At 37.1% G+C, this 12,622-nt stretch overlaps 1 protein-coding gene across 4 annotated transcripts in view; it reads right to left on the bottom strand.

Annotated features, from left to right (window-relative positions):
* LOC131069738 (elongator complex protein 2) overlaps window positions 1-12,622 on the bottom strand; it is a 123,187-nt gene that overhangs the window by 37,950 nt on the left and 72,615 nt on the right. For all 4 annotated transcript variants that reach the window (XM_058005290.2, XM_058005286.2, XM_058005279.2 and 1 more), the window contains one exon: window positions 2,608-2,929. In XM_058005290.2, the coding sequence (XP_057861273.2) occupies window positions 2,608-2,929 (322 nt within the window). The remainder of the gene's footprint in view (window positions 1-2,607; window positions 2,930-12,622) is intronic.

The raw sequence follows: 12,622 nt of genomic DNA, 5'->3' as shown, positions 1-12,622 counted from the left end.
GGCAGCACCCGTGATGAGGTGACGGGGAGTTTTTGATAAAACAAATCGTGAAAGAGTTTATAGGAGGTCTGCGAGTGTTAATATACACTCCAGAATTGCTTTAGCCTTTCGTCAGTCTCTTAGACTGGCCTATTGGTCTAACAGGAGGAGAAACCATCGGATGTTCTATAATAAAGTCCCTATGAAACCTGCGGAGAACGTACATTTGCAAACTCAAATCATACAGTGCAGCGGAATGCATACATGGTGAAATCGCAGAGAGCGGTGTCTATCGTATCATCCACACGAAGTTACTGGAACACGGGAACTCCACACATCAACGAACCTCTGCATTCTGAACACAAGACTCACGTAGCATAGCAGAGATTCATAATACCGAGCATAGCAGATGCATACGAACCAATTCCCGTTCATGTAATACAAGACTCGATATCGGGTGTTTTCCGTCCTCCCTTGCAAACGCGTAGGCAGCGACGCCCGTGGGTAAGAGACGTGACATATTCCAGTGTAGCGGAAATATCAGCAGAAGGAGAACATCAATGTAGCAGAGATACCACACCGTGGAGCAGCAGAAATGAAAGCATTGTGAACGTGGTAGGGACTGACTGTGCAAGCAACACATAATTGAGGAGGTCTGGTTTTCCTTATACTCACAGCGAATCCATTCTTCGATGGTCAACAGTACAAGCATAGCATCAACAGTACAGAGCAGTTAACAGGTGCACTACGTATACATATGTTTTATTAATGAATACCCAGTTTTGTCAATTACTGAAGTAACAGCAAGTATGAATACCTAGTTCTGTAAATTACTGAAGTAACAGCAGGTAGGAAGGAAATTGAAATTATGTGAAAGAGAATTATCCCTGCTTGAATGCTATTCATTGTTCTGCCAAATCTCACTGGTTATAATAGAAAAGACGTTAATAAAAAAGGATAAATGTCTAAAAAATAATTAAGGAATTTTACACTCTCGAAGAACAATCCACTACAAATAAGAGACCAAAGGACTTTTGGAAATGACATTCAAAATGAGGCTCGAGACATTGCTAATCAACACGTTAGCACATGGAAGATGGCAGAGGGTAACAGTAAGACATTTTGACTTGCAGAAAACCCACTTAGACAATCTTGGATTGTTATAAAATGGGCTTAAAAGGATTAAGACACAAAGAAGGGATGGGACTCGAAAAAAATTGCATTACAGATTTGAGTTCCAACATGGTTCACAAATATAAGTTTATTAAAAAAGGGGTCATGACAACTTTCTTCAATGGGATGGGTGACCTCCCAGGAAGGCCCAATGCTTCACCCCTGTGAGCATCACCTAGATGCAATGAGTGCTAAGTGGACCATTCATTCTCATGAGAGATGGGTTCTTGTGAACCACTACTCATGAAATATGGGTCAATGAGTTTGACTCAAAAAAGTACACAGTTGAACCCTGATAGCAATATCATAGTTTGACTTGCTGTGGAAAATACCTCCTACTTATCAACTTTCTTCAAATCTGTTAAATTATACAGTTTACCAACCTGATAAATCTCTCAGATAGTGGCTTAGGATAACCCATTTATACATATTTAGAGAGCTGAGTGCCAATCCAATGCATAATAATTGAAATTCCAAACACTTCTAAATTGAATTTATTAATCTCACCACACAGATTTAGCGTAGGAACACTTCATTCATTCAGAACTTAAGTTCATACAAAATTAAACCCTTAAAATTTCTACTTTTTAATGTTCCACCCAAAAAACAAACCAAAAAATTTAAAATTTCAGGCCTGTAGCTTTATCAGGTCCACCAAGAAAGAGTCTCCAATTCTGGTGCTCATCTTCCTAGTCATGGTCCTCGATTAGATATAATGTACTAGAACTGACTGTGCTATTTTGCAGCAGATTTCAATCTGAATATGTATCCTCTTTAGCTATTTACTGATCCAATAGAGTATGGTGTTCAAACAATTCCCAAAATGACAATTTCTTTTTGTAATAATTGATTATTATGAAACCTCAGGTCCTCAACTACAAAAGACATCACAAATTGGGTTATAAAGTTCCTCTTATTTGTCAAATGTCCTCTGCCAAGGTCTAATCAGTTCATTGTGCATTATGCACCATTTAGGATGCGCAAGAACATATATGAGAGAATACTATGAAATGAAATAACTATTTATAGAGTCTAGTCTAGATTGTTCGAAGGTCCTACATCGGTTAAACGCTTCTCATAAAGCACAGGCTTAACACCATAAACATTATAACACGTGGCCATCTAAATCCATGGATGTCACAGATATTGCCTCATTAATTAGTTCCAACAAAGTTTCATTATTTTTCTTGAAATTGAACAGCTAGAAATAAATTCAAATTAATTCATTTTTCAATTCTGTGCAATTAAAGAACAGCTCAACCTCCACACTATACAACAAGAATACGAAATAAGGCAAGAAAATACATTCAATAAAGAAAATATACAAGACATTAGCCACTGTCATATACCACAAGTAAATATCAAGAGATCACACATATAAAAGTGCAAACTTGGCCACTGTAATATGATTATTAGAAATTGATTAAATGAGAGAAGTGAGATCAGCAAAATTACCATGAACATAGATAGGCTTTTGAGATAATCCAAGTGCAGACATATTGGCACCCAAAATTTGGATGTCTTCATTGTTAACATCTTGCTTTCCCAAATGTCCCCAGGCAGTGTGCTGCAAAGTCTGTAGAAATGATAGTGGGGCCTCAAAGACCCTTCCAACTTTTTCATCCGCTCCACTAACATAACGATGGTTTCCTTCTCCTTTTATAATAGCCATACAGTTTATATCATGACCATGGACTTGTGGACGAGCAATTTCATGCCATGATATTTCTAACTTGCCATCCTTGTGCCTTTCCCAGGGAGCAAAAATTCGAGTTGTCTACAACAAATTCAAATAAAGAATGTTTGAATTAATTATACTTGTATAGAGAGAGATTAGGCAAAAACAAAAACAAAGAAGATGAATATTCCTTCTTTGTTATCTTCTTATATCATAGGATGATATTTCCAACTGTTAATTTTTTATTAATAATGTCACTTTGTAGGTCATTCTGCCCATTATATTTATCCCATATGGTTTAGGAAGCAGCAGTGCAAGTACTTGCAAATAAGGATATTAGCAGATGACTCTTTTAATTGAATGCATTCTTTGAATATACCAAATGGCCAGATGAGAGGAAAGGGCATTATTGCAGTAAAAAATGTCGTCATTATATGCCCAAGAAACCACTTTTAATTGTGTATTAATTCAAATTAATATTTTAAAGCATTTTGCACTCTATTAGATATAATATAATGTTAGACTATCCTTTGTATACAAGGACATTCATTGCTTGTGTCAATGATGTCATAATAACACATTAGTTATGTCTAAAAGGAAACTTACACAATGTGAGTGATAACCACCAATTTAACTTGCCCTAAAAATAATAAATACCATGCATCTTCTCAAACTCTGTGAATTCCTTCTTCTGACATTTGGTGTTAAAGCAAGGAAGCACTAGGTGAGGGCATGCTAAATCAGACTAAGGAAGACAACGTGAGGATATGTTAAATCAATTCATTTGGAGAAGAAATCAATGGTTGTCGAAGGGTCAAATTTTGAGACTTTTGTAAATTCCAACACAATTGACAAGTGCATGTGCATGGACCAACTAAAGGGAAAAACTGTCATTAAGGACTGACCCTGTTGATGGTGTTCAAGGGCCATTAGGCAAAGGGAATCTGAAATATATCAAAACAGCAGGCTGTACAGAAACAGTGCAGAACAGTATGGACTAAAATGATACACGTATATTTTTTTGCAAAATTCTGTGAAAAGTATGCATTACATTATTTTTAGTGTTAGTGATCCTTAATTTCTCTATTTTATAGTAGAAATATGCAAACTTCATGCCTATATTACTAAGCTACTTGAATTTCCCAAATGACAGCTAATTAGAGGTCTAAAATGTTGTTTGGAACTGAAAATAAAGAACTTTTGCAACACAGCACAAAAAGTTTATCCTGGATTACCACAGGATGGGGAAAAAACTAGTTGGTAGTGGCAATTGCTCATCGACCTGATTATAATCACTTAGAACAAACAAGTACAAAGATAAGAGATACAACTTTTATATGTCCTTTGTTGGTTGAAAATTTTGTACACTCGGGGGAATATACAAAATTGTGGTTTCAACCACAGTGTGTGAGTAAAACTCTCCTAATTAAGGGAAGGCTCCCCCTATCTAACTATAACTTTAAAAATAAAATGGGATGGGACAGCAGTCTTTCTTTTTCTTTTAAGAAAGACAATATCCTTTTCTCTTCACAAAAAAGTGATAGCGATTTGATATAAAACAGCAGTAACAACTTTCAAAATGAAATGAGAGAAAGGAAATGAAGTTTCCTGAAAGCACAAAGACTTCCGTCACTTCCTTCGGGATGGGACAACAATATCGAGCTCAAAGTCTTGATTATGTGAAGTCCTATCTACCCTTTTCTATACTAACTCTATTAAGAACAAATTATAACAGCACAAAGACTGAAATATCTTATTCTTCCTACCAAGACGGCAAGAACAAGTGTGAGCTCAAAGACTCACAACTTTTTCTTATAAAAATCTAATTGCTTCTAAACTCTATTTAAGAACAAGTGTAAGCACAAAGTCTTACACCTCTTTCCCAATAGAACTTCTACTTTAACCAAGTTAATCTCCAATATTTGTAGCTCAAAGATTGCAAATCGGATTTGATTAAGTTCTCAAAGAAACACTTGCAAAAAAGGAAATATGGAACACAAACTCAAGAATGTAGCACAAAGACTCAAAGCTTGAGCAATTTTCTTCTATTCCTTTCAATTCTTCAATTTACACATAAAAGCTTAAAGACTTCTTTGCTACAAACTTGGCAGAGTTTTTGCTTGCTTTCTATAAGATAAAAATTACAATAGACCCCCTCAAATATTTATAAGAGAGAAGTCATAAGAAAAAGGTGAGAGGATCCCAACTGACTTGAGAAATTCTCTCAACCACCAAGACTTATTCAATAACTAACCATGACTTATTCCAACTACAGTCCTAACTGAAAACAACCTCTAGTTGCCTTTCATGTAATTACAAAAGTGCAAGTAATAACTTAACTTGCAATTTACAAAAAGGGGTTTTTACATGTAACTTGTCAAAAGAAAAACTAAAACTAAGAAATTACAATTTTGGAAAAACGCAACTAAGTGTTGAAAAACACTTAAGTTGCAGTATGTGAAGACATGAATCCTTCGAACTTCTGGATGATCGTTTGCAGCTCATCAAGATTCGGTTCGTGGGTGTTCTTGGCAACAACCGTGGTCTTTACGATGGTATCATGGCATCGGAGGAGCATAGAGTTGTTCTTCTCCAAGATGGACTGAATTTCATGCAAAAAGATTTGGTGTTTCATCAAAACTTGAATTGAAGCAGCTGAGAATTGTTCACTCCTCCATTCATTATGAATCCTCATCTGTAGATCTGCAAGAACTTCTTCTTCTGGTATCAGCTCTCCATCCTGACTCATTATGTTGCAAGAGGCCTTCTCACAATGGGAAACAATGCCTTGGAAAACTTCCCCCCGCAATCTCATTGCATCATCAATCTCCTCAATGAGGGATTTAAGAACAAGGGCCTTATTTTCCAGAAGCTCTTTGAATTCCAAGTACATGACCCTGGAAGGGATAATGGCATGCTCCTGAAGAACACTCAACTGTCATTGGGGCATGGTGCGCCAAATTGTCAAATTGCCTTCAACACTTTCCAGATTCAATTTCTCTTCAATGGTCTCCAACTTAGACATCATCTGAAAAATGTCTTTCATCACTTGTGCACATAGATCATGAAGCTGATCAACCCAGGAATCCAATGCTTGTACTTTCTGAGCAGCCCTTTCAACTCCACGAATTGATTCTTGGGAACCGGAAGAACTTGTGGGATTACTCCCTTCAACAACAGGTTTTGTAATTTTATGAACAACTGCCACAAGTTGCCGGTTTTCTTCTTCTAGCTTATCTTTCTTTGCCAGAAGTTCATCATACTGCTGCACTAGTGAAGCTACAGAATACTGGGCATCATGTTTAACCACCTCATGCATTTGCTTACCCAATTCCACCCTTGTGACCTTGTAATCAGCAGCTGACATCTCTTCAAGTGGCTTATCTGCTAAAGGTTCAACAATTTCAGCTACCTTCATCTTGTTGCTATCAATAGTTACTTTGGAGATAGTCTTGGCCTTTTTAGCAACCTTGGGCCTAGATTGTTTCATTTGCTAATAATCAAAGGCATCAGGTGAGATTTCTTGCTTCTTCCTTTTTGGAGTAAAAGAACTAAAACATGAAGCCATCAACTCTCCTTCAGTAACAGCTATGAGCAGAGGAGAAGCAGTTTTTGTTTGAACAACTGTGGTCACCCTGGGGGAAGTATCCGTCTAAATAGCAACCATGGTTTGCTCCCGAAGGACATGAAGTCTGCTTCATGAACTCCTCAAAGCTGGAAGTAGAGGTATCAATCTCCGATAGATGAATGTATGCAGGAGTATCCTCGAAGATTTCCAGCAGACTCTCTTGTTGATGATCAATAGAGAGCTCAACTGCTGAAATGGGGACGACATTCTGAGGAGACTCCTCCACCACTATGTCAGGAGGAGATAGAGGCAACTCCATAGAGACTGAAGAAGGAATCTCATGAGGTGATTCTGAAGCTATCAATCTAGGAGCATCGTCTGATTGTTGTCCTTCTGGATCATCAGGATCAATCACATGAATGTGAAGCCGAGACTTCTCTTTCCCACGAACTGTTGCCTCTATAGGAGGAAGTATTGTTGCCCGACTAACCTGCAATTTGATCCTTGTGCCTGAAGATGATGCACCTTCATTGTTGTCAACCTGAATCTCATACCTACGTCCAAGAGGTCCCGTAAAGTCATCTTCTTTTCCAACCTTGATTTTAATGAGTCTAACACCATTACTTTTTAGCCAAGCGTTGGTGTTAGCCAAGATAGGCTGAAATCTCTTAAGAATGGATGTGGACTCCTTGTGTGACCATTGGATTAAAGGAAGTGGAGCTTCCTCAACCCTTCGTGAAATATATTCAGGATCAAGTACATGCCCATCATCAATCATCCCTTGTGGAATATCCACCAAGTTCAAATCAATAACCTGCTCAACAGTAAGCCTACAGTAATCCATCTTGAGAACCTCTACTTTTGTTTGGAGATCTACCCAGATATCCTCAATACAATGCACATGCATGAAGGACTTTTTGATCTTTTCCTTCATACCCCGGTAGTCAAAATCTGCCTTGGACTTAAACCTTTTGAATTTAATTTCCTGCATTTTAGTCTCCATGGCCTTGGCTTTTACGGATGTGACAAGAGAATACCGGCCAATTTTTAATGGGTTTGTTGTGGAAATCCCCATTCCAACCTTATGTCTGACAGATTGATGAGCGTGCACAACCATGATCTATCTTCCCAACTCCATAAGAATGATTTTATCAGTTGAGTATCTAGGAAGCATGTACAGTTGCCCACTGTAGCAACCGACTCTCATATAGGTAAAGGTCGGGAATTGAAGAAACAAGCACCCATACTCATTCACTCTTTCCCATGCCTCATCTGATAGCCTTCTGTTCTTTAGAGTCTTCTCAAACTGGCACATAAAGTAGCCGAAGAATGCATCTTGAACTCTTCTGAAATGCAGTCTGTTGGGTCTCAAAGGCAACTGATCATAATATTCCCATACTGGTATAAGCGAGCAATCACCCTTGGTAGAAAGACCAGGAAAATGTCTAAGTGACGCTACCAAGTACACCAAATATGAGTTCATGTAGAAAGTCATGGTGGAAGGGACTGCTACAAGTTGTTCACAAAAAGCATCGCTAATGACTTCTCCCCATGATATATGATGGGATTGCCTTATGAACATGGTAAACTGATACATCCAGGGTTCAAAAACATTGGAGTGTTCAGGACCCATCATCCTGTTGAGGAGAGTTATGATATCTCCAATTTCCCACTTGAAGTCACAGCGGTACAGCTTAGCCCATCTTGAGAAGGCAGCTCGTGGCTCATGAATGCACCTGTTAATATGATGTTTGCAGTCCTTCTCCTTTCTCACATAGTACTCAGTTGCACTACCTTTGGAAATCTCCATATAAACAGGTGCTGGTGGTATTTTGAAGACTTTCTCAATGGTATCAGCATCAAGGCGGATTATTGCCTCACCATCATCATTTCAGATGGTTCTCGTGTCCCTGTCAAAGTGATGAGCGCAAGCAAAGACAAATTCAGGTTCTAAGGCAGCCACTGGGAAAGAAGATGCATGATGAATATGGCTGTCCAACAACCACTGCATATTGCTATCCTGCGGATCCTCTACCCTCTTGACAAATTCTGACATGTCTACATGCCCGATCTACGTATCTTTTATGCGATCCAAAGGAGAAGAGACTTGCGAAGGTGAAACTTCATTCTGATACTTGTCATATTTATACTTCATCTTCTTTGGAATTGGAGATGACGACAAATCTGACATTGAAGGACAACCTAGTATACTGCGATGAAGACTTAAAAGTGCTAAGGCAACATCATAATCAACTGCAACTAACATTTTTCCTTCTTCAAATGGGAAGAACTCCAACTCTTGCACTTCACAATTTTGTGAGAGAAAGATGGGAAATAAATGGGACTGCTAGGAATCTTGATTTTGACCAATTTCGGATCTTGGGGAAATTTTTGCAAGTATACAAGTTGGGAAGAGCATACATACAATCGGATTTTTAAAACCCGAATGCAAGTATACTTGCAAAACGGTAAATGGAGAAATGAGTGAAAAATGAGAATTAGACTTGTGGGAAATGACGTGAACGGAAAGTACAGATATAGGCGATATGGATGGATAAAAATGGGAAGATTTTGGGAATGCCATTTTCATGAAAAAGGGAAGAACTTTGGACATGCATTCCGGTTCTAAAAACCCGATTTTGGAAGGATGGATATTTTCATCTTTGCAATTTGAAATTTCAACCAAAAATGGTTAAAGTCTTTTAACTGTAAGGGAAGAACAATTATTTTCATCCAACTTGTAATCAGGATTTAAAATCCCAAATATAAGTAAAGAGGGAAAATGGGGAAGAACAATGCAATTCAAAAATTGTTTTTCAAAGGGGAAAATCTCTCTCACAAAACCGATTTTTGGAGCAAAATAAATATATACACAAATTTACAACTAGAAAGGAAAAACAAGAAAACAAGAAAACAAGAAAATGAAACAAAGAAAGGAAAGAAACCATACTTTGCTTCAAACTGAAAATGCCTCTTCAAAAGATGATTAGTCTTTGAAAGAAGAAAGGATAGCTCTTATATAGAGAATAAACCGTATTCAAAAACCCTTGCCACGTTTTTACTAAAACGCCATAAGCAGCAAAACGTGGCGCACCAAATGCAAGTTAAATGTCACAAGAAGTGGTCAAATCTCCCTCCAACTTCAACGCCTAGGTGAAGGAAGGCAAAACGACCTAAGAGATTGCCACTTTGTATAGTTTGAATCCCCCAAAATGTGGGTTCAAGGAATCACGTGAAAATGGTTTTGCAGAAAACAAGGGTTGAATCATTTACCAAAACAAATGCAACGTGTTCTTCAACTCACATAAATCGCCTTGCAACAATATCGCCTCCTTACTCCTTGAATTTCTCCACAAAAAATTGGGAAGAATTTGTGGCAAAATTGGCTTAGGAGAGGAAAATCGGGTTTTATTTCCCATATAGCAAGTTTAAAATGTCTCTTTTCTCTCAACAAGGCAAAATCGGGTTTTGGAAATGCAATTACAAGTTTAAAATTCCCCAATTTGCACTTTAAGGAGAAAATCGGGTTTTTTTGGCAAAATAGCAAGTTTTAAATGTCACTTTATTTCATTTCTAGGAAAAATCGGGTTTTGGAGAGAGATGTGCAAGTTACAAATTACTTGTAAGGGGAAAATAAAATTCCTTCAACAAGTTTTAATAACTTAACACATTTAATAGGGGTTTAAAATCCCTATTACAAGCAAAAGACATTAAAATAGGGGTTTTAGAAAAGAATTACAAGTTATTTATAAATATGCAATTTAAAATTAACTTGTAACTTATCCAAAAAATCCCTATCATAACTTAAAACGCCAAAAGGCATCAAGGGGGAAATAAAAGGTAAGTTACAAGTTCTTTTTTCAATAAAGTGCACTTGTAATTAGCCAAAAATTTCCCTACAAAGACCAAAACAAAGGAAATCATTAAAACTTGCAATTCAAGGAAAAATTCCCACCTACAATCAAGGAGAAAAAAACCGAAATTGAAGGAAAGACATAGCAAACGAACTCAGAATGCGACGAAATTCAAAACATGGTTCAAGGATGGACTGAAGATTAAGCCAGTCCAAGGATTAGGCAAAATTCTGCCTTGGGAAGCATGTCATAGAGAAAAAAAAAATTTGATAAATTTTTTATGTAATGGTCCTTCATTTTTGAAAACAAAAATGAGGACAACATCCTTCTTACTGTCAAATCTGCTACTTCACTTTCCAGCTGATATTCTTCTTCTAGTTGCTTCAACACTAAAAATGCCTCCCATATTCAAATTTGCCCCATCCATGTATTCATTTTTGTGTCAGAAATCCCTAACCATGCACTGAAAGGTCTTCTTGCCTTGAAATGAAGAGGCAAAGTCAGACTCTGTTCAACCTCTCACACAATTAAACTGGATGACACCTCTTTCATCAGACTGGCAATTTTGTATTGCTAGTTCTTCCAGGCTGTTCCCAAGCCTGATCGTTATGGATCATTTACAATTCTATTGAAGTCTCAATTTTTATCTTGGAAACACTAGGTTGAAAACTTAGCAATGGTCAATATCCAAATTTTGGTTTTGCCATTGCCAAGTATAGATACCATGATAAAATAATCCTCAAAAAAAAAATTAGAGCTGCTGCAAATCTAGTTGATTTTGACAACTGCCATGAAGAAGCCTTGTTGAACTTCTCTACCTCTGATAACTTGATCCTTTAAGTCCAAAATACCACTTCCATTGGCAATTTGAGGTAGAGTTTCAAAAACAAATTATCTAACCTCAGAAAAAGTTTGTGTTCTACATTTAAAAAACTTCTTGTCTTCTGCAAAGTTAAGTGAAAGATCTTAGCATCTTCAAATGAAGATTTACGGTGTCAGCTGACATTAATAAAAATATTGATGAAGATGATATGGTTGCCCTAATCATAAAGAATTTGCCACCTTAGTTTGAAACATTTTTGGAATCTCTGCATTTGTTGGCAGAGAGTCAAACACTCAGATTTGAAAAGAAAAGTTCATAGATGTTACAAAGAAAAGAAAAAAATTGACTTATGATTTACAATCTGACACTAATTGTTCGTAATAAATATGCTGTTTTCTTTGTCTTTCCACAGAGTTTCTAACAATTTATAGAGGGAAAACATGGATGCCTTGCTGCAGCAGAGAAAATATTTTGGAAATTAGTAATAGGTTCATCTTGATTCATCCTAAATGAACGCATAGTAGTTTTGAGGGACCCTGCCAAAAACCACTAGAAACTATATCCAAACCCCGAACCCAGGCCGGACCGGACCGAACTGGTACCTGAGCTTTGCAAGGGCTAGACTGGTAACATAACTCTTATGGACAAAGACCTAGCCATTTTCCATGTCTTTACATTCATTGGCCTCCTTTAAAACCACCATCACTAATTCCAATGTTGGAAGATCTAATCCACGAGATTGCTTCCAACTTCTCTTTGTCTTATCTTTTTGAAATCACCAATATCACATGTTCTATTGTGGCACCAATGTTTGTGTTCAATTTCCTTCTATCATAGTTGGAGATAGCCTCCATCACTATGTTGCACCGTTGATCTTTGAAGAAGTTGGCCACAACCAATTTTCCTCACATTTTCCTATCTAGAATATTGATTACATTGTGAGAAAGTCTTACATTATTCATTAGTCATAACATACTCACCTTCAAGCATCCTCAATCCAATGGTGGCAATAATCGCTCTCTTCATTGCCAACACATGATCAATGAACAAAGTAATTTCAACATTAGAAGATCTAATCCATGAGAATGCTTCTGATTCTCTTCATGTATTATCTTTTTGGAATCACCAATACCACATGTTCTATTGGGCTTTAACCTCTAGACTACAATTCCTTTTTTTGTATCCAAGATCCTCAAAATATCTTCCCACCTTTTTTGATTTGACATAATTATTAACTCACTCTGTTCTACTCCTCTTTTGGACAAAGATCCAACCATATTCCATGTTTTCACCTTCATTCTATTTTAAAACCACTATCGATACTTCCAACACTAGAAGATCTATTCTGTGAGATTGCTTCCAATTTCTCTGTGTCTTTATCTTTTTGAAATTGCCAATACCACATGTTCTATTCAACTCCTTTTTGCTCCTAGCACATGAATAATGAATAAATGCCAGAGTTGGTGTGATAAATCCTCTTCTTTGCACCCACACTGTACTCCTCTTATGGACAAAGATCAAACAATCATCCATGTCTTTACCTTCAT

The sequence above is a fragment of the Cryptomeria japonica genome, chromosome 6, assembly GCF_030272615.1.
Source record: "Cryptomeria japonica chromosome 6, Sugi_1.0, whole genome shotgun sequence".
Taxonomy (NCBI): domain Eukaryota; kingdom Viridiplantae; phylum Streptophyta; class Pinopsida; order Cupressales; family Cupressaceae; genus Cryptomeria; species Cryptomeria japonica.
The sequence above is the reverse complement of the archived record's forward strand: the minus strand, read 5'-3'. Positions and strand labels throughout refer to the sequence as shown.